This window comes from Dipodomys merriami, unplaced genomic scaffold (assembly GCF_024711535.1).
Source record: "Dipodomys merriami isolate MVZ:Mamm:240054 unplaced genomic scaffold, mDipMer1.0.p SCAF_5, whole genome shotgun sequence".
Classification (NCBI taxonomy): domain Eukaryota; kingdom Metazoa; phylum Chordata; class Mammalia; order Rodentia; family Heteromyidae; genus Dipodomys; species Dipodomys merriami.
This window is the reverse complement of record NW_027206068.1, coordinates 7296157-7319258: the sequence shown is the minus strand read 5'-3', so window position 1 is coordinate 7319258 and position 23102 is coordinate 7296157. Positions and strand designations below refer to the sequence as shown.

The 23102-nt window shown below is 41.6% G+C and overlaps 1 protein-coding gene across 1 annotated transcript in view; it reads left to right on the top strand.

Annotated features, from left to right (window-relative positions):
- The window catches only part of Chn2 (chimerin 2), a 336451-nt gene that overhangs the window by 207830 nt on the left and 105519 nt on the right, over window positions 1-23102 (top strand). Inside the window, exons 5-6 of the mRNA XM_069996025.1 lie at window positions 2251-2364; window positions 5080-5365. Of these exons, the coding sequence (XP_069852126.1) occupies window positions 2251-2364; window positions 5080-5365 (400 nt within the window). The remainder of the gene's footprint in view (window positions 1-2250; window positions 2365-5079; window positions 5366-23102) is intronic.

The following is a 23102-nucleotide window of genomic DNA, read 5'->3' as shown; positions in this document are numbered from 1 at the left end:
TTTGAGTAAGTGAACTTAGTTCTTGGCCTCCAATGTGCTGGCTGGTGATCACATATACTTTCCAATTCAAGAGGTTATAGTTAGCTACTTTCACATTAAACTCCTGTTTCCTTTTCTTCAGTTCTGTCCCACAGAAATGACTGGTAATAAGAAGCCAGGCTCCGGAGTGTGCTGCTTGTGTGCCTTATCCTTCTGTGCTGGCCTCTGCTTTGCTTTGGCCCATTGTCAAGCATGTTCTGGACATCTCAATCTGCATCTGACAACAGCTTTTGTCCTTTTTGACGATGAATTGGGCAACATTCCACAATCCTCCCTCTTACCTTCCAACAATCTCTCTCTCACACACACACACCTGCATGTCTACTTGCAAGCATCTTTGCCCACAACATTACCCAGCCCTCCTACCCTGGTTCAGGAAGCATGGCATGGTTGGCAAGGCCCAGGGCAGTCCTTCCCTCTGTTTCAAGAGCCTTATAATGGATGTGCAAGCTTTATTTTCACACATTCTATATGGGCCCACTTAGATCCAATGAGCTGGCTTCTGCCCAAACCCACTGTGAAGACACTCTTCCTTAAAGACGGAGGTCTCCTTATGGACAGTAAGGTCCCTATTATGTCTCAGTATTCATCCTTTCTCCAGGAAAACACAGCTCCTAGACATCCAGGTCATGGCTCCTGAGATTCACAAAGCCAATTTTAGAACTCAAAGACAGTCAGAATATTTGTGATATATATATATATATTTATATACACAAATATATACACACACATATATAGATATCATGTGATGTACTACCTCACTCCCTAGAACAAGAACATTGACATGGAAGGTATATATATCATTCATATATATGTGCATGCACATATATATGAATGAATAACAATTTAACATTATATCAATATGTCATTATTTTAGATATACCTATATGAAGGTATAGATATATGTATTAAATATTTCATATTCCAATATCATGTTGGACATTTTTATTTTTAAAATATGGTTCTGTCTTACTTTTCCTCTATCTTAATCTTGATATTCCTGGGGTATGAAAAAATTTAAAAACTTGTCTAATGGCTTCTTGTTTTCCTTCCCTTTCTTTTCTTTTTCTTTTTTACTATAAGACATTGTACTTTTTTTTTTTTTACTATCTTTAAGTAGTTCTGCAAAGGGGTTACACGTCAACATGTCAGTTTATGAGTACAATGCATCTTTATCAATATCATCCCCTTTAGCTCTCCTCTTCTCCTTCTTCCAAGAAAGTAAAGACATTTTTTTCTTGGTCTAGAAAATTCCTTCTTGGATTAATTCTCCAAGATTTGGTAATCCTGGAAGGAAAGTGCTGATCAATTCTCAGGAACCTGTCCTTGGGCAGTGGCCTTACTCCCTAGCAGCTCATCTTCCTCTAAAACACTGATTGATCAAACCTTTCTATTAATAGTGATGAACAGCAATCCTTGTTCAAGGGCAGCAGGGAAGTGGTCTGGGGCCTGCTTGACCCAGTTTCCACTGCCCTCTGCCTCCCTGGTGGCCATAGGCTACAGAATGAACCTAAGCAAGGACCTAAGGAGGTCCTAGCTGTCCCTGGCCAAGATGAAGCCCTCCCCGACATGCGTGCCACGTTTCCTATATGCATGTGTGTTGACGTTATTCATGGTAGAAAAAGAAGATATATATTTTTTAAATTAAAAAATAGAAGATAGTATCTTTTCTAGACCTATCCCTTCAGCAATTGCTCTCAAAACATTAGTGACTGGAAGAATGTGGATTACAGCCAGCTTTCCTTTCCAGAGAATGAGCCTCTGAAATGAATAGCGTCTTGCACCTGAAGCAAGCAGGTTACTGATCAATAGGTGTTCATTTGCAATCAGGATAATACATAGTTCTCTGCATTTGAGCTGGGAGATAAATTGGTAATTGTTCTTTTTTTTTTTTTTTAAGATGCCATAAACTGGCTTTTTTTATTTGGACTTCCATTTTCATCTTGAGAGCAAAGATAATAGTAGAAAGGCAGGTGAAAATTGGGTGTTCTTGTGTTTGCTTATTTGAGTAGTAGCTGTGGGGGGGGGAAAGGCGGGGGGGAGGGGGGGGCGGGAAGGCCCAGGGGTCTTAGAGATGTGCAATACTCAGGTCCTTCTTCATCCAGAGGGGGCTGTAGATTCAGAGTGAACCCGTCATCTTTTTTAGCCTAGCTTTTTGGGGGCCACCTTATACATGATCTGTTCCAAGCAATGCTGGTCTTGTTTCCCCAGGTTTCATGGGATTATCTCCCGGGAGCAGGCTGATGAGCTTCTGGGAGGTGTGGAGGGTGCCTACATCCTTCGGGAAAGCCAACGCCAGCCAGGATGTTACACGCTAGCGCTAAGGTGAGCTGAGTTTCACTCACTGTTTGTATGAGTTTGAAGGTGGCTTTGCTGCTTTCCCCTGCCATCCCTGAGTTGGGCAGAGGCCTGAGTGTGCTGGAAATCTGACTTTACCCATAATCCACTGCTGTGGGCCCAGGAAGGCATTGCTACTGCTTCACAAGAGGCCCTCAAGCCACGGTCATTCACGTTGGCCTGTGAGGCTGCAAAGCCTTACAAGTGCCAACCCCTGACCTATCTCTGTGTGTTTGCATCCAACTGGGATGAGGCCTATTGCTGGTGTGTTCGAAGCGGGCCTTCGTCCTGAGCACCAAATCCACCTCCTTAGGTTTGAAGACAAGCAACTCCGGGAGTTGTCATCCTCCATAAAGCTGAAGAAAGATGTAAAGTGGTGGGGTGCAGCTCTGTAGTGGCTATGGGTTATGGCCAGGATGCCATCAAAGAATACTTCAAATGTGAACAATGAACAAATAAAAAGTGGGCTCATTAGGAAACTGACTTGCTCACATTTTTCCTACTTTATTTTTGAGATTTTTATTAGCATATTTTGATTGTGCTAGAGGGATTTAGATGACATACCACTACACGCATGCAATGTACTCCTCTCGAAATCATGCCTTTCATAAGTTTCTCACTTTAAAAATCTGTGACAAAATATACATATATTTTGTATATTTATATAGGTACATATTTGTATATTTACCTACATGTATATTGATACCCATCCATATAAATACACATACTAGGTATCATTTTACCCTATTTAAGGGTAAACTCAGGCCCAAAAGCACATTGTGTTATCTCACTAGCTTCTCTCTATTCCCAGAGCTTTTCATCATCCCAAGCAGAAACTCAGTACCCATAGACAATCCTTCCCCCTCTGATATTTAAAACACTAGCAGCATATTGGAGAGTTTATATAGTTCCTGGGCTGCAGGTCTTATCAGGTTATTACTTGTAGACATGGGCTGTGTTCATTGTGGCACAGTTCATTGGAAAATTACCTGGAAGCTCATTGTTCCTCCACCTGTTTCTGCCTGAAATATGGAGCTAGCTGACAGAGCCACACCTCTGCCTCCTTCCCAGCAACCATCATTCCACAAGGGCTTCACCTCATCTTGTAAGTGTGTGCCTAGCATAACCTATTGGGACTTGCTTGTGCACAGTTTTCTTTCAGGTATCATCTTCATCCCAAGCTCATCCTGATGGCAGGCATGATGCAGCATGCCAACAAGCCTGTATAACAGGATTCTCCTGGGCCTTTAACCAACATCACAACAATTTATTTAGGTACTTACTTATTTCAAGCTCCCGTACTGGAGCTCGAGCTCAGGGCCTAGTCACTGTCGCTCACCTTTTCCACCAAGGCTGACATTCTACCACTTGAGCCTTAGCTCCACTTCTGGTTTTGGGGTGGTTTGTTAGAGATAAGAGGCTCATGGGCTTTCCTACCAGCTGTCTTGGAGTCATGATCCTCAGATTTTATCTCCTAATTAGCTAGGATTACAGGCATAAGCTCAATACTTGGTCATCATAAGTATATAAAAGCATTTTATCTATACCATTTCCATACGCTCATCCAGTATTTTATGTCATTTGATTCCTAACATAGTCCTAGTAAGGTTTGTGACAGATGTCTAATAATCAGATTGTCTGCTAGCAGGTCATTTCCTGGTAATAGAAGACCTTTTTCCATAAAGGGAATGAGGTAGCTTCACAGAACAGCTAGCAAATGGTATGTGCACACTATTGATATTATGGCCTTTGAAAGAAGCTTCTCAAGTTTTAACTGGAGGTCTCTAGAATGTATCTTTTTTGGGGGGCCTGAACTCTGGGCCTGGATGCTGTCCCTCAGCTCTTCAGCTCAAGGCTAGCACTCTACCACTTGAGCCACAGCGCCACTTCCGGCTTTTTTCTTTTTGCTTATATGGTGCTGAGGAATCGAACCCAGGGCCTCAGGCATGCAAAGCAAGTGCTCTACCACTGAGCCACCTTCCCAGCCCTCTAGTATCTTAAATGTATCTTAAATGATGCAAAGATGAGGCCATACTTCAAATGCTGTGTAGTACTCTAGGTATACAAAGTACTTTCCTCTCTTTCCAGCAAATGAGCATCAGGAGCTGGTACCCTAGGTAGGGATCCAAGCAGGTGCTATGACATGAAAAACTAAGGACTACAGGGAGTAGTCAGGACCAAAAAATAGAGGACCCTGGAGTGATATTGCTGGCATGCCAACAATGATGGCACACTAACTAAGCACACCTCCGATGTCTCTCTTCCGCCTTGACCGAGGTGGCAGGAATATGTTATGTTCTCATGATGGCCAAAGATGTAATTAATAAGGAAACATCAGGGTCAATGGTGGTGTCATGAATTACACAAGTTCTTGTCAGGCCCCATTAAAAATTTTATAGGTACAGTATTTATATATCAGGAGCAACCATCAGACTTTTCAATTGAGAAATGTTACAACTCAATGGCCAGGGTGACTTACAGGATCAGATGACCCCAAATGACTACTTGGGATTACATTTGCCTTTCTAGCTTGTAACCTCCAACTTTTCATGCGTCCACTTTAAAACAGGAATAGTATCTCTACCCAGCTTGGAAGATTTCTAAGATACTGAGTGTGCAGACCTTAGGCCTGTACCAGGCACAGGCCTCAGAGCTGATGTTACTGTTCCTCAGTATGCTAACCCTTTATTTTATCCTGGGCAGGTTTGGAAATCAGACCTTAAACTACCGGCTCTTCCACGATGGGAAGCATTTCGTAGGCGAGAAGAGGTTTGAATCCATTCATGATCTGGTGACAGATGGCTTGATAACGTTGTACATAGAAACAAAAGCTGCTGAATACATTTCCAAAATGACAACTAACCCCATCTATGAACACATTGGATATGCAACCCTACTCAGAGAAAAAGTATCCAGAAGGCTGAGCAGGTCGAAAAATGAATCAAGGAAAGCAAGTGTCACCAATGAAGAACACACACCCGTGGAAAAGGTGAGTTGTGTGGGAGAGACAGCCTCTGTTGTTTGAGTAGGTACTGAAAAAGAAGGTGGTCAGACCTAGATGTGATTTGCCAAATGCTGGAGTACTTCCATCTGCACTTAAAGAACTCTAGAACTTGGAGGCTAAAAATAACTTCAGAGATCTCCAGTCCAAATCCCTCATTTTACACATGAAGATACTAGGACCCAGAAATGAAATTGGTTTATCCACACACATATGGTCAGAGCTAGGAGTTGGACAAACAATCATTTGTGAGTTTGTTTGGAATTCGAAAGGAAAAACACTCCATTCATGTTAAATGGGGAGCCAGTCTGATGAACCACGTTTGAGTTGCCATCTGAGGCATTGCTGGCTCCATTTCTAGTTCTGTTCAGCCCAGCCAAATGCAAGACCTTTGTGTTTGCCTCTCACGGGGATGGGTGACTGTCTGTGGCCATGGGCCAGCCAAGTCTTGTAGATGATCTAACCTAGATGAATTATTGACAGATATGGAAGCATAATAGCTATGGCAATTATGCCTATCTCTGGAAGACTTAGAGAGGCTGACCTTTGCCCCACCCCAAAGCATCATCATACCTCACCAGAGATTCAAACATTCCCAAGTGACTGATTATGCAACCTGAATGTGTTGTGGTGATCTGAATTTCTTCCCCACTACATTTCTGCTTATTTGAAAGGCACCACGGTTTGCTAGCAGATTTTATATGCTTTTTGGGGGGCACCCCTTTGCCTGGTACTATTTTGCACTGAAAGAAACTGACAGCCAGCCACACCAGCAGGCCCCACTGAAGCTGTACTGAACCCAGCTTCTAAACCAACCTAGAACTGAGACAGACATAATAAGGGAACAGACAGGATGGTGAGCACTGCTCCTTCTGGTGGTTGCTAATCTTTAATTAAACCACTGCAGACCCCCTGTTGTCCAGAGTTGATGCAAACCAAAGGAACCTCAGGCTGATTGATCACCAATGGTGGAAACTCACCCAGAAGCCCTGAAATAGATAGGCTGGAGAGCCGCAATGTGGTCCTATTGCAGGGGTGGGGGGAATTAATTTAGTAATATAGCATCAGAGACAAGGAGAGCCTTCTCCAAAAGTACATCAGTTGAGCAGCTGGCTCATGAAAAAATAATGTGACTTTTAAAAATAACTGGTATTTCCGCAGCACAGCAGAATTATATGTATTCTTTTACAAATAATTGATTGGGGAAACTGTGAAGCATTTACATTTAACATGAGAAAGAGCAAGAAGGGGAGACAGAGACAGAGATAAAGACAGAGACACAGAGTCTCAAGTCTCAACTTTCAGTTTGTATTCAAGAATAGAGCTATTTCTTTGCCTGCGCATAAAATCTGTTCAAGAGTAATTTAGAATAGAAAATCTGGAAGCTGATCTTCTTAGCATGACAAATCAGAAGATTAATTGTAAAATAAATTTCTGAAGTGCTGTTTATATTTCTGAGCCAGACAGTAGTACCACCAAAAAGACAGTCTGTCACAAATGTCAAGCCACACAATAGGACACATCAAGGAAAAGAAAGAGGAGAAAAGATGGCCTGTCTTACCTGTGTGAGGGATGAGGATATAGATCCTGAATATCAGAACTGTTATTTCTCAATCCTTATTTTCCTTCAGAATTGTAGTTTGGTCAATGGAAGCTGATATTTCTGAATAATATCCTGATTTTAAAACTAGCACAACAGAATGTGTCATTTCCTATGGATATTTGTATTTTTTTCTTAAAAATAAATCTGGAAAATGAAAAATCAGATTATTAATCCCCGTGAATAAGTCAATCCTTTTTACCTTTTGAGGAAAAGGTAAATATTGAAAGAAGATGTCCAAACTCAGTAGGTGTCATGATGGACAGGTGTCAGTGGTGTGGATTTTCTTGGACAATAATGATGTGATGATTGCTTTTTGGGGGGAATGCTCTGGACATAGGCTGGTCACTTGCTGGCAACCACTCATTTTGTTAGTCGTTGGTAAAGTAACCTGGTAGGAATCTATCCATTTCATTCTGTCCTGTATTGACAAGTAGGATTATTAAAAGTCTCAGTCTTGCCAGTGATTCCATTTCCCTTAAGGGCAGGTCAGTGTCCTGTTGCCATGGAGTCAGAGAATAGAAAAGACACAGCGGAAACTTGAATGGATTGACTGGGAAGAGCCTGGGGTACTTGTCTGCTTCGCTCATGGCATGTCTTGAGGGTGTTAATGAGTGAAATAGTTAGGTTTCCCAATGTTTTTTCAAATCTAAACGTGACACCATTTCCATCTGCAAAGTATTCAAATGTTGCTCACCCATTTATCTGATTGATAATTTCCAAATTAATCCAGAAAGACTATGTTATCTAAGCATATTAATGACACTAATTGGCAAAAAGGTATGAGGTACCACATTAGATTTTAATCGTTTCCAGATTTGTCATCTGTCAATATGGTAGCTGTGAGCTTGATTTTAGTAACTGTAGATGAGGTTTGGAAATAGAAAGGATGCAAAGAAAGAAAGTTGCATTGGCTTAGCTAATGACAATCTGTTCCCTTGCTGATTCTGATTTAATGGGTCTTTAAAACACTGAAATATAAAAGGGTCACTATTCACTGCCTTTAATTAGAATATCATGACCACTGCAATTTCTTATAGGAAGTATATTTTAGAATTTATTCCATGGGTGGATTATGTCCTACTGACCTTCAAAAAAGACCCTGTATACCATTTAAGAAAAACAAGAGGATTCAACATTAGCTCAGACATCTATAGTTCATAAACAGATTTCCCAAAGGTAAAGTAAGGCCTCTTTTCACCCTCAGAGAAAGTGTGCCAGGTTCATAGGAATCACCATTACCAGTGTCAACTGCCTGTTATCTTACGCTATGTGAAAAGCTAAGCTTGGGACAAACACAGTTACAGACCAGCTCAGGCAGAAGAGTCTGCAGCACTCCATCCCAGTAGAAGGAAGCTGGATGTAGTAGTGTGTACCTGTCACCCCAGCAACTACAGGAAGCCTAAAATAGGCAGGTTGTGGTCCAGACATGCAAATAACCAGTGGAAAAACAGGGGTAATAAGGTTGTGGCACCGTAGTATTCTGCCTGCCCAATAAACTCAAGGCCTTGAGTTCAAACCCCATTAATGCCAAAAAAATTTTTTTTATTTGTTTGTTTGTTTATTTATTTATTTTGTTGGTCGTGGGGCCTGAACTGTGGGTCTTGGCACTGTCCCTCAGCTCTTCAGCTCAAAGCTAGCACTCTACCATTTGAGACAAAGCACCACTTCTGGCCTTTTCTGCTTATGTGGTGCTGAGGAATCGAACCCAGGGCCTCATGCGTGCAAGGCATGAACTCCACTACTGAGCCACCTTCCCAGCCCCCCCAAAAAAAATTTTAAGTAAAGGAAAAAAGAAGGATATACAAGTTGAGTATTGCTTATCCAAAATATTTGAGTCTGGGCATGTTTTCACATTGTTGTTTTTTTTAATTTCAGAATTTTTGCATAGATCTTACTGGTTGTGCATGCATTATCTGTATGCCTGAATTCTAAAATGCTTCACAATTTAATTTTATTCTGAAAGTTTTGTATTTCAATATAATACAGCTTTCATATTTCTGGGCTAAGCATGCTCAAGCTGTGTCATATCGATTCATCCAAATGCCTATTATATCAGAACTCTTAGGCGACCTCCATGCAAGTGCAGGAAAAGAGCGAGACCTTCAAGTGGGCTCATAGGGAGAATGAAAAGACAACTTGTCAACAGAATGTATGATTGTCGCATTCATGGAAATTACTAGAAAAATAACTTTACGTATTTTTCTTATCAAGTTATACCATATACTTTGAGGTTTACCAGGGCCAATACCATTAGTTGCCTACGGGAGATGGAGTGGGCTTGAGTAAATGTGGGAAAGAGAGTATTTTCCTGTTCCTATTTGATACTCTATGAATTTTGAACCACGACCTATGCAGTATCTCTTCAAAACTTAAATAAGGAAAACATACTTATTATGAGTTAAATTCAGATGTGTTCAAGATCCGACTAAAACCTTTTCTGTAATCTATTTCTGTGCTGGAGGCATGGCTCAACCAGTACAGCATCTTGCCTAGTGAAGGGTAAGGCCCTGAATTCAAACCCCAGTACTTGCTAAAAAAAGAAAAATGTGGTAAGGAAGGGATAGAAGGAGAAAAAAAAGAAGGTAACAATGCTCCACAAGAAATGGACTCATTGCCTTACTCATGTAACTGTAACCCCTCTGTACAACATCTTTACAATAAAATGAAGGAAAGTGTATATGCAGTGTCACAGACACAGAGAAGTAGAAAGAGAAGGAGGGAGGTAGGGAGAGAAAGTCAGAGAGAGGGAAAGAAAACAATTCCCATACTGTTTTTTTTATATCCTTTCTCTTTGGCCCCTTCCCAGTGATCACATCGCCATTTTTCTTTTATTTCCACACCCCAGATGGTTCCCAGTGGGTATATGTTTAGCAGACTTTTACTAAGAGTAGAGGATCATTATACAGCACAGGGGAGAAATGGCCAGATAGATAGCACACCGTGACTGTCCCTGCATCACTTACAATCCCACAACCCACGCACACGTTCCCCAGCTGAGCTCCCCTGGGACCCTCTCCAGCCTTCTCCCACATTCCCCACCCACATTTCTTTTCTCAAGCTGCTGGGAAACCCATCCCCAGATCCCTCTGGTTCTGATACCAGTGAGGAAACAGTCTTAGGTTTCCATTCTTCTTACTACTGGGAACCCAAGGAGAGCTGCTTTTGGTTGCTGGAAAGACATGTCATTTAATAGACTTTCCCTCAGCACAAGGGAACTTTTTCAGACAGCAATGACTTCTCCCTTCCTTCCCTTTTATAAAATAATTATTTGCTACCATTCCAGCAGCCTTTCTTTTGGTCCAGGGTGATCTTTCATTGTTTCCTTCTCGGTTTCCTCCTAGACTCAATTGGTCTATCTAAATACCTTTGTATGGGGGAATGATACTGCATGTTGTGTGCCTGCATAGTCCTAGCATGGGAAACAATGCCATGACAAGCGATGAACAGCCCTGGCCACGGAAGCAGGTTGCAGCCATCCTGTGAGCCTCTCCCCAGCCCCCACACAATGGCTGGTGCCTCCTGGTACATCTGCTCAGAAGAGTGTTGCTCTTGTTTTAATCTTGGCACAGTGCTGATTTGCTTTGTGTACAGGACAAAGTTAAAATTCTTCAGCATGACAGTTGCAGGCTGTTGGGTCTTAGGCCCCTGGAAAGTAGAACCTGAGACCAGAGCTTGGAACAGATGGTTATTTCTGGCTAGTATCCAAGGAAACAAGAGAGAAAGGTCCAGGTCTGGGACATTAGAAAAGGTGAAGAGAGAAGATAGTATGAGTGTGCATCATTGACTTGGTGACAAGCCATGTAGAACTCTTTCTGGAAGGACCTGACGTCAGGTCCTTCTTGTCCCTTGTTAGCTGAAAGATGCCTACGAGCCCTCAAATTCCTCCCATTTCTTGGATGCTCCCCGTGGGAGAGACTGGTGGGTGCCACCTGCATCACAGCATAAAGTGAAAGCGGTACTTCAAGGACTTGGGCAGTCAAGCTGCCAGGAAAGCCCAGAGCCTCAGCACAGCCGAGGTCCAAGACAAGCAGGAGGTCATGAAGGAGGCTCAGGGAATGACAGAAGAGCACCTTAGCCTGTGCAGTAGGGGCCCACTTTTCCAAGCATTTCCCTAGCTGTTTCCTCCCTCAATACTCTCAGCCTGAAATATTTTCCTCTTCCTGTTATCTGAGGATTTCTGGTCACCCTTTGGGGCCCAACAGAGCCACTTTTCTCTTTCATAAGGGTGTTGAGACTCACCTCCTTTCCCACAGATACCCCAGCATTTGGCACATAAGCTGTGCTGATTCAGCACACTGTATGCTCAATAACTGTTTACCTCATTGTCCCCTAAGGGACCAGAAACAATGGCCCTTCCCTGAAGGCTGATTAGAAATGCACCTTTGGGTGCTAGGCACTGGTGGCTCATACCTGTAATCTTATCTACTCAGGAGCCCAAGATCTGAGGATTGTGGTTCAAAGCAAGCCCGGGCAGGAAAGTTCATGAAAACTCTTATTTCCACTAAGTTAATCAGAAAAAGTGGGAAGTGATGTTATGGCTCAAGTGGTAGAGCTCTAGTCTTGAGCAAAAGAAGCTCAAGAACAGAGCCCAGGTCCTAAATTCAAGCTCCAGGGCTGGCACCAAAGAGAGAGAGAGAGAGAGAAAGAGAGAGAGAGAGAGAGAGAGAGAGAGAGAGAGAGAGAGAGAGAGAGAGAGAGAGAGAGAGAGAGAGAGAGAGAGAGAAAAGGAAGGATGGAAGGAAGGAAGGAAGGAAGGAAGGAAGGAAGGAAGGAAGGAAGGAAGGAAGGAAGGAAACAAGGAAGGAAACAAGGAAGGAAGGAAGGAAGGAAGGAAACGAAAGAAAAAAAGCACCTTTGGGACTGAATCTTAGAACTGCTGGATTGGGTCCTCCCTGGCATGTGGGTTTCATAAACGTGGATGTTTCTTACATAAATCCAGTCTGGGTTGATGACAGAGCCTGTGCCTTTCCTAGACGTACTCCTGATTCTACAACCCAGCATATCAGTGGGTTCACTTGAAAGCACTTGTGCAATGAAACATGGGTGGATTGCTTTCAATAGGGAACCGCTCCAAATTCATCCTAAGGAGCAAATACATCCAGGACATGTCAGTGTCTCTGAGGCCCTTTTCTCGGCACAAGCTCTTTCCTCCACTGGCTGAAATCTGGTCATGTGCTCAACGTAGCATTGTGAGAAGCTGGAGCCTGGAGGAGAAGGGGCCTTGGAGACCATTGGAGCTACCCCTTTGTTCTATAGAACACGTAAGTGATGCACCCAGCTCAACAGCAGGCCCAGCTCAATAGCACAAAGAATATTGCAAAGGCATCTAGGGCGCTCAGATAGAAAGAGAGGCCTTAATGTGACCCCTACTTAGAAGTTACCTTCGAGTTCAGATTTGTGAGGCTCAGAAATTCAATTCTGTGATTCCTGTGTGAATTACTGGGAAGCAAATGGTGAATTCATACACGGCCTCAGTGTGGAAAGCTCCCAGCAGGGTCCTGACAGGATGAAAAACACATTCCACTGGGATTCTGGAAAAGACTTATTCAACAATGGAGCTTTCCCTGGGTCTGGCAAAAGCAGGAGTGTTCACCACCCCAGTGTTCAAGGGACCACGGAAGGCAGAAGGGTTCTTGGAGTTTCAGAAAGGCTGAAATAGGGGCTCCGAGAGTCGATCAGGTGTGCAACCTTGAACTATTGTGACACCCAGGTACAGAGAGAAATCCCTCGACTTCCTTCATCCCACCCCTCTTGTCTTCTGCTTCTACTTCCCACTGGCCAAACTCAACAGAAACCACTGAGTAGTCTATAAGACAGGCTCCCTACTGGGGCAGAGGTGAACTGGGGAGGGAAGATGCAGCAGAGGTTAGCTAATGCAAGGTGTGAATGCAACACAGCTTCAGGCATTCAGCTATTCTACTGCTGTGTTAGTGCAATTCTCATTACCTATATAAGGTTAATGGAGTTCAGAAGCCAAGTGGGCATTGGTGTCCATGATGTGATAGCCTTTTCCCTGGCTGTGTCCCACAATCATATGCTGTGGAGAGGATTTTGGTCCTGGAGGATGGAGAAGCTTTGTGTCTTCTTAAGATAAAAAATATAGTATTGCCCTTCACTAAGCAGAGGTACCGTATTCATTTTCAGAGCCTAAATCCTTAATGTAATTGATGAGGTGAAAAAGATAGGCTCATGTACCTGCTAGTTTTTCCTAGGAGTTGAGGATAAATGAAGATGAGCATGACTTAGCTAGTAAGAGTGGCAGAGGCAGTAATCACTGTGGTCATCCATCTTCTCACCGATAGTCATAAAATAGAATGGGATAGGACGCTGCAAGAATGGATTCAAACTTTGCTTCCATTTGCTCTTGAAACTAGGTTTTGCTAAAGATTATTTCATATCAGAATCCCCGACTGATATGTCCAGTAAGATCTGATTTGTGGGAATCATACCTAATTTAGTTGGTTCAGTTCTCAAGCCTGATACAGGATAAAAACACTCTGAGAGATTAAAAAGAAAATAGCCTGTGCTCAGTCAGATCTTCTGACCTATTGAATCTGTCTTCACTGGTGAAATTCAAGTGTATTTCTAGGCTCCGCAGGTGATTCGGCAGTAGAGCCAGAGGCTAAGAACCTGGTCACCAGACATTCCACAGCAGATACCTTTCCCACCTTCCACTTCCCTTTCATATTCTAAGATTCTCATGCTCTAATTTAGATGCTGGCATTCCTTGTTTGACTCTTCATACACAAAGAAAAAAGGTCAGGATGTTTCAGATGGCCTCTTGTGGTTGTGGGTAGCTGAGCTTGTGCAGGGATTCGCTTAGGTCCTTTCCCCTAGATTGATTGGCTAAATATTTAATGATGAGGAATAATTAACTACAGTAAGGTTAAGAGAATTCAATGGAGGAATAAGGAAAAGTTGGTCTCTTCCTTAGGGCCCAGTTCAAGGGACTGTGACTATCACCCTTGGCTGCCCACTGGAATTTACTGGGGAGTATAAAATACAAACAGAAAACATGCCTGGACCCCACCCTCAGAATCCCAGATTTGACTACTTCATATAAGAAGTCCTGAGCATCTGGACTTTGGAAGCTCCAGGTGAGCCTGATGGTACAGCTGAGGTCGAGACTAACTAGAAATATGAATTTGATCCTCCTGTCCACTGAGTTGACATTTTATCAGTGTCCCTTTTCACTAATGACTATCAGTGTTCTCAGCTTAGAGTTTTACAGGTACAAAAAGAAACATCTACCCAATACATTTAGCATGTGTTGATTTAATACAGGCCAAACCATGGAAGAAAAAGCAGGTGCCCCACTTGTTAGGAAATGGAAAGACTTGGAAAAAATGATATTAAGTGAAGTAAGCCAAGCCCAAAGAAACATAGGTCCCATGGTTTCCCTTATTTGCAATAACTAGTATATGTATGAGTCAAGCAGAAAAGGTCAGATAAGTTGATGTTAGGGAAATGAACCCCAAGATAAGGACTCAATTTTTTTTTCTTTCTTACGATTGTTTCTAACATATTTATAAGATAATTTCTTTGTTGCTTTGTATGTCCCTCCCCCACGGTATAACCCCTGCTTTCACTGTATTTGATGTTGGTATAATTTGTGGAGGGAAAGGGAAAAAACAAATCGTTTACAGGGTTACAGGTGGACCCATTGCAACAATGAGATGTACAAGTCGTTATGTTGAAAAATGAACTTTACAACTTTGGTGGGGGGGGGAAGGTGGGGAGGGAGGAGATAGAAGGGATGGGAAGGGGAAACAAAGGAGGAGGCAATAATACTTGGTAAGAAATGTACTCATTACCTTGCCCATGTAATTGTAACCCATCTGTACGGTAGTTTCACAATAAAAAGAAAAAGAAAAAGCAGGTGGTAAGCCTGCTATTTTCTATACAACACTGCCCTCTAGTGGCTGACCAAAAAGTTACAGGTTGGTGAGACTCTAAGGACCAAGCCTAACAGATGTGAGAGTAACGAGCAAGAACAAATCTTCAGCCATGAGCTCATTGAATCATCCCATTGCCTGAGGTTTTATAGTACAGATCCAGCTGTGAAATTATTTGGAGGCGGCTGTTTTTGCAATTTGTGCTCATTCTCTGCAAAGATCTGCCACCCTGGATCACTTAAATGCAAAAATAATCTCAGACGTCTGATTCCCTGGAATTCTCACCCAGAGCTTCTCCTTCTGCCCAGGACCCCTTTGGAATCTTTGAACTTACTGAGGACTCCAGGGAGATTTCATTTATGTGCGTTATCCCTATTGATATTAGTGTATTAGTCATAGAGCTGAAAAAAAAAAACCACTTAATTCTTTTGGACATAAAAGTAGTAAACACAATAATAGTAACACATGACCATTAAGTGTTAGTGCAACTAACATATTTTGGTGAAAAATAACTGCTCTTTAAACTAAAAATATTATCCCAGCCCCAGTGGCTCAGCTGTAATTGTACCTACTCAGGAAACTGAGATCTGAGGATCAAGATTCAAAGCCAGCTCAGGCATTTAGCCTGATTAACCAGCAAAACCCTGGAAGTAAAGGTGTGGCTCAAGTGGTAGAGACCCTTCCTTGAGTAAAAAAGCTAAAGAAACCTGTTCCTGCCCTGATGGTAAGCCCCAGTATCCTCACAAAAGTTAATTAATTAATTTAACCAGAATATTTTTGTAAATCGCTTTAGTGGCTATATTCCCACATCTCCTCTTCTACTCATCCTGCGATGATATATATCATATAAGCTGTGACCCCACAGATTTGATTGTGGAGGAAAAAAATGAGAGACTTTGAAATACCTTTTGTAGATAAATGTGGGTTTTAAAAATATTTACTAGGACAAAATGTCACAAGTGACAGATTGTTAATGGTTATGTACAGTGCCACTCACTTCAAAAACCAATCAGTTAAATTAGTTTGGCATCATGTAAGGACCACGGGGTCCCCTAAACACTGGCGAATCACATTTTGAGAGCTGCTGCTTCTCCAGGCAGGCACTAATCAATGAAGTGCCCACCTTCCCCAGAAGCTAGTGTGTGTGCTTTCCCAAGGCAGTGTTTGAGAGTAATTACCTGCCACTTTTATCTCCTTTGACGGTGGGAGGTTAACGATGCTGTCACGTAGGGTTGCTACTCAGCCACCGTGACTGCAGACAGTGCAGTAAACACCACTCTGGTTCCATCTCACTGGGAGTTGGTCCTAGGTTTTGACCTCAGAGTTCCTTCCAATGGTTCTGAACAAGGGGGTGGGCAGCAGTAGTGAGCTCAGGGCCCCTGGCACTTGAAAATAGCTTTGTGGGTATTCCTGTTATCTACAGTTGTTCCCTCAGTATCCAGCTAGAATTGATTCCAGAAATCCCGCAGACAACAAAATCCACGGATGTTCAAGCCCTTATATGGTGGGATAGGATTTGCATACAGCCCACACACTTAAGAGTTTAAATCATCTCTGTTTAACATATCATAATTAAAAGGATGCCAATGCTGCATTGTTTGCAGAATTATGCCAAGAAAAAACATCATAAATGTTTAGAGCAGGTTTCTCTAGCATTTTGTTGTTGTTTGTGCTGGTACTGGGATTGGAAACTGTCCCTTAGCTTTTTCACTCAAGGCTGGTCACTCTGCCACTTGAGTCACAGATCTACTTCTGGGTTATTGCTAGTTAGAAAGAGTCTCATTAGACTGTTTTACTTGAGTCGGCTTCAAACCTCAATCTGCAGATGTTAGCTTCCTGAGTAGCTAGGACTACAGGCATGAGAACATATTTGATCCTTGCTTAGCCGATTCATGGACGCAAGACCTGCAACTATGGAAGGCTGAGCCGGTCTCACTCTTCTCCTCGTATAGGTAAAATCCTGAGGCCCAAAGCTCAAGCTAACAACAAACTTGTTAGATGAAGTAGTATTTTCTCTTCCTGGCCTAGCACAGGTGTTGCTTTCCTCCTGACTTTTGCAGTATTCTGCCACAATCCTTGTCTAATCAGACAAGGATTCACTTCTACAGTGAATAGTTGATTTTTTTTTTGCTGTCCAGAACATATATGCCATTTTCTGGGAATTGTACCCATATTCAACTCCCTTTCTCCACTCAGGTTAGATTCCAGAGGTAGATTATAATTCAAGGCCCACCAAGGTGATCACATTTCCCTGGCCACTGAGGTTTGTTCATAAGTAGATACATGAATACATCAGAGCCCATGAGACAACAGGTTTTCACCATGAGTTCTAGAAGAAAACCTTTTCGTCTCTATCTGCCTAGCTGGAGTCAACAGGAAGTAGCACCTAGGTTGTTGGGGATCTCCTCTTGAACCCGAGCCCTGAGGATGTGATGTGATGTGAGCCTCCTGTGGAGCTGTCCTTCACTCTACCACTTCTAGATGCTTCATTATTAGTTAACCTGGTGTGCTTTTGAGCAAGGTCAGTGAATGCTTACACTGAGTTGGAGTTGACTCTTCTGTCTTTGTAACTGAAAGTGTGACTTACTCTGCAGGCTAGCTATCACCCCCCTCTCTGCCACATACTCTGCTCATGTGACTGTCACCATCCCTGAGAAAGCTCAGCCCTCAAATTCAGGTTCATTTTTATGTTAATCAAATAATCCATAGTACACTTCTTTAAAACAATGACAAACTAGAAAAGGGATCATCGAATGATTACTACAGTAGACAGGAATATAGTGGTTAGGTTGCCAGACAGACAAGGAAAACAACTTGTGAAGCACATCCTCCTATTCTTTGTCTCCCACCTCTAAAGAAATATTTTTGAAGACCTCCTAATAACTAAATGAACTTAAATAAGATTAAAGCAATATGATAAAGAGTCATGCTTGGCACTGATGGCTCCTGCTACTCAGAAGGCTGAGCTCTGAGGATTCAGGTTTGAAGCTAACCTAGGCAGAAAAGTCTGTGTGACTCTTGTCGCCAATTAGCTACCAAAAAAACCAACAACAGAAATGGCTCTGTAGCTCAAGTGGTAGAGCAGTAGCTTTGAATGAAAAGGCAAAGGGACAGTGCCAGGGCCTAAAGTTCAAGCCCCAGTACCAGCACACACACACACACACACACACACACACACACACACACACACACACACACACACGAGTCTTAGTAAACATTGGTGAAAGTAGATTCTTTTCAATTCATGGTATTTCCAAGAAATCTTCCATTTAACAAAATGGAAACATGGCTCCATCTATAGCAAAGGCCTTGGATGGATATGAGACCTTGCAGGTAACCTGTAGAAAGAGGCCTGCAGGCCCTGAAGAACCAAAGGCCAAAGACCTTGTACGATTGTTAGCAATTGAACATCAGACTGAGTTTATGGGGAAATTTTCCTGATGAACTCTGGAAGGAAGATGGGTTTGGTTCCTTGAGTCACTCATTGACATTAACAAAAATCTAATAGCGCAGGCCAAACTGGAGCTTATTTGTTCTCATTGCCTTAGACACAGGTTTCAGAACTGGCTCTGCTCATTTCTCGATAATGACGAGTCTGGCTGGGGTTTATGATGATCATTTATAAGTGTCTTCATTGGTTTTGTTTTGCTTTATACATAATCTCTTTGAAGTTTCTAGAAAGTTAATATTTCACTTTGTTCTGACTCTCAATTTATGAACCTAATGAAGTCCAGCCATCTGAAGAATAAGTTAAAGTTACACATGCAATTTTTACTGCTTTCAAGTGGCTTGGGGGCTTAAATTATTTGAGAGATTCAGTCCATGTCACTTATAGCTGACATCTTTTTAATACCCAAGTTGAGAGCTAGAGAAAAGTCAGATCTAGAACTGTACACAACACACAATAGCTTTAACAACGTAAAGACAATTGTGTTTTTTTAACCACAGTTAAAACCAGGTGACAGCGCATGGTACACGAATCTGTGTTTTGCTCAGTTATGAATGATTTTTGGAAATTTATACCTACTTTTTCCCACCCCTAGAAAAAAATTTATGCTGTAGAGTATGTTATAGTGTTTAATCTATTTTTGAACCACATTATTTTAATCAGCCTCATAACAACCTGTAATTTTCCTCTTTTTACCAGAAAAGCAACAGAAAAACTAAGCCTTAGGGAAGACAGATTATTTCCTCAGAGTCTATATTACTAGTAACTTGCAGGTGGCATACCTATTAAGTAGAACCTGGATGGCCATCTGACTTTGAATTCACTGTCTGTCCTTTCCAGCATACTCACAAAGGACCCAGAGACTTGCTTTGTGCATACATTCATTTTCCCTCCAGGGAACTGAACCTGGAGAATCAGGCATACTTCGACCACATCTACTCCTTGAGCTACATTCCTACCCTTTAGATTAGTTTAGTTCCATTTTGTCTTAAGACAGGGTCTTGCTGATTCCCAGACTGGTCTTGAACTGTCAATTCCCCTAATTCATGGGTAGCTGCCATTACAGGTATACACCGCCATACTCAACTCTTTGTTCCTAATTTTAAGGCTTCTAAACAAAGCATTGCATTGGAAATGCTTTCCCTCCTCAGATATCAGCACTCATTTTTTTCTGTACTCTGATTCTGATCTTATGCCCCTAAAGATTCTCACGAAAGAATACATAGGGCACAAAGGACAAAGGGGAAACCTATGTAACAGTGATACTCACAACATGTTGAAAATAATCTGTACAACTTGGGTGGGGGAATTGGGAGGGGAGGGGAATGGGAAGAAAAATGAGTGAGGGGGTAAAAAGTTAGACCAGAAATGTGCTCACTACCTTACGCAACTGTAACCCTTCTGTACATCACTTTGACAATAAAATTACAATAAAAAAAAATCTATGGGAAAAAAGACTACATATGTTAAGGGAATTCTTTAAGAAGCATTTGTTGAGATAAACATGCCTACCTCTGTGATATCTAAAAGAAAAAGCCATGTACATTTTTAGCCTTGAGCTGTACAAGTTTAAAAGAATTCAACACTATTGTGAAGCTTTGAAAATCTGCATTAAACACCACAGTAACAGATTGGGGTGTGTGTCTCCAGCCACAAATGTGTGTCTCACTTTTTCAAATCATTATGGAATAAATTGGGAGAGGACATTGAACCCAAACCTATCCTAATAGATTAACATTGATTAGGCAATAGGTCTGACCCGGTGCTTTCTCTTTGGATCACCAAATCCAACTCTGGGATTATAAACCTGTATACATGGAGTGTTCAATTTGTTGGATTTTTTTCCCATCCAATAAATTAAATGCCAGGCGCCGGTGGCTCACACCTGTAATCCTGGCTACTCAGGAGGCTGAGATCTGAGGGTCACAGTTCAAAACCAGCCCAGACAAGAAAGTCAGTGAGACTCTTATCTTCAATTAAGCACTAAAAATGCCAGAAGTGGAGCTGGGGCTCAAGTGGTAGATTGCTAGCTCTGAGCAACAAAGCTCAGGGACAGCACCCAGGTCCTAAGTTCAAGCCCTAGGACAGACACACACACAAAAATTAACCAGGTTACAAGCTACAAAAAATTAATTGGGTGTCTACCATGTGCTAGGCTTTCTAGGGAATGGCTTTTGTTTGGTTGTACATTCTGTCCCCAATTTCACACCAACAGAGAGGCCCTGGGATCATGGTATTCCTGTCCCCTCAGCTGGCTAGCATTCTGGGATCCAACTTCTCCATTTTATAGTCTAGTGACTGTTTCCTTTGTTATGAAGAGCTTTTTACTTTAATTGCAATTCCATTCATCAGTCCTTCCATTTGTGCAGTTATTGATTATGCTTATATTTTTCAGTGTCTTCTCTGTTCTTTCCCATAGTAGTTCCAGTTTCAGGACTTACACTCAGATCTTTGAACCATTTTACATTGATAATAGTACGAAGAGAGAGAGATAGGGATCTAGTTTCAGTTTTCTACACATGTGTATCTAGTTTACCTAGCACCATTTGTTGAAGTGTATTTACCACTTCTATCAACATCATCTAGTTTTAAGTACATAGGCATATTGCTCTGCCTTCTATTCTCTTATATGGTGTCAGTACCATGTACTGTGTTATTGACATGGCTCCATAGTATATAGTTTTAAGACAGGTATTGTGTATTGTATTCCAACATTACTCCTTTTGCTGATTGTTTTGGCTATTAGAACTCTTTTCTATTTGCATATAAATTTTAGGTTTAATTTTTCTATCTCTGGGATTTTTGATGATGAATGCATTAAACACATAAATGGTTTCTGTTAGTATAGTCATTTTCACAATATTGATTCTGCTGCTCCATAAACATGGAAAGTCTTTTCATCTGGAAGGTCGTTTTCCTGGATTTCTTTCTTCAGTGATAAATCTTCTTTGTAGAAGTTTTTAACTTCATTGATTATTAGTGTTATTAATGATTAATTATCCCTAACTATCTATCTAACTTATATATGCCAGTACTGGGCTCTAAATAAATGAGCAGGAAACTCTCCCTTAGATTTTTCATTCAAGAGGCTTTGTACCACGTGAGCCATACCTCCATTTCTGGCCTTTTGCTTACATTAAAATGTTTGATTTAGGGACTGGGAAGGTGGCTCAGTGTTAGAGTGCTTGCCTTGCATGCATGAGGCCCTGAGTTCGATTCCTCAGCACCACATAAGCAAAAAAAAGAAAAAAGTAAGAAGTGGTGCTGTGGCTCAAGTGGTAGAGCGCTAGCCTTGAGCTGAAGAGCTGAGGGACAGCACCCAGGCCCAGAGTTCAGGCCCCATGACTGGACCAAAAAAAAAAAAAGATGTTTGATCTATTTGAACTGGTGTTTGTACATGGTAACATATTGGGGGACTAGTTTAGTCTTCTATATGTGGAAATAAGTTTTCCCAACACCATTTGTTGAAGAGGCTGTCTTTTTTTCCAATGTGTATTTTTGGCTCCTTTGTCACAAGTCCAATGGCTGTGGTTGTGTGGTTTTATTTTTGTTCCATTGGGCTTTGTGTCGGCTTTTGTAGGCTGTCTCTTCATTCTGAAAATTGTTTCCTTTGCTGTGCAGAAGCCTTGACATTTGAAGCATTTCTTTTGTCCATTCTTGCTCTTAGTGTGTGTTTATGAGAGAGAGCAAGTGGGGTGGGGGGGTAGGATACCGTTTTTATTATGAGTCTCTGTGTAATTTGAGGTCTGGTATTTTGATCACCGTGGCATTGCTCTTTTTGCTCAGAATTGCTTTGGTCTTTTTGTGCTTTCATATGATTTTCAGAATTGATTTTTCTATTTTTATGAAGAATGACATTAAAATGCTAATAAGGATTGTACTGAGTCTAAAAATCACTGCTGGTAGTATAATCATTTTCATCATATTAATAATGCTGCCATCCATGAACATGGGAGGTCTTTTTTCAAGGTTTTATTCACCTGTGTAAGACTTTTACAGTTCTCCTCATACAACATTCAAATGGTGTCTGCTGCTACCTGGATCCCAGTAGGAGGAAACAGGAAGCAACATACCAACTACATGCACAATAGAGGGTCGTGTGGCACGAGTGAGAAATAGAACTTTATTGACAGTAATCACTAAGGTTTGGGAATTTTCAGACACTTAAGCATATGTAGATATATATGTATATGTATATATATGTATATATGTGCATATGTATATATATGTTTACATACATATATATGTGTGTGTTTCTGTCAATAAAAGGGCTTTCTTTGAAAGTTCTAGAAAACTGTCCTCAATCACTCTCATTCTCCAATAGACCTTGAGCAATCTCAGAACATCTATGGCCAGATACACTGTTGTGTTATTTGATGTATATTCTACTTCTAATCTTATTGTAAGCAGGTGAAGCAGGTGGTAGGGGATTGTGGGGCTGGGGGGTGAGGAGAGGAAGGGATGTTATGGGGAAACCAAAGAGGAGGCTACAATGCTTGATAAGAAATGTACTATCTTGCCCATGTAATTGTAACCCCTCTGTATGGTATTTCCACAATAATAATAAAAATAAATAAATTACCATAGTTTACTTTCAAATAGACATAAATGTCTCCCTTAAAAGAAATTGCTTTAGACTGATGTGAGGAGAAAATCCCTGAAAATCTGTTGAACAATCTATGCATGGTATTTAATTGTTGATACTGTCTAGTTACTAAATGCATCATGTACCAGGTGCTGATGGCTAGCACTTGTAATCCTAGATATTTGAGGCTGAGG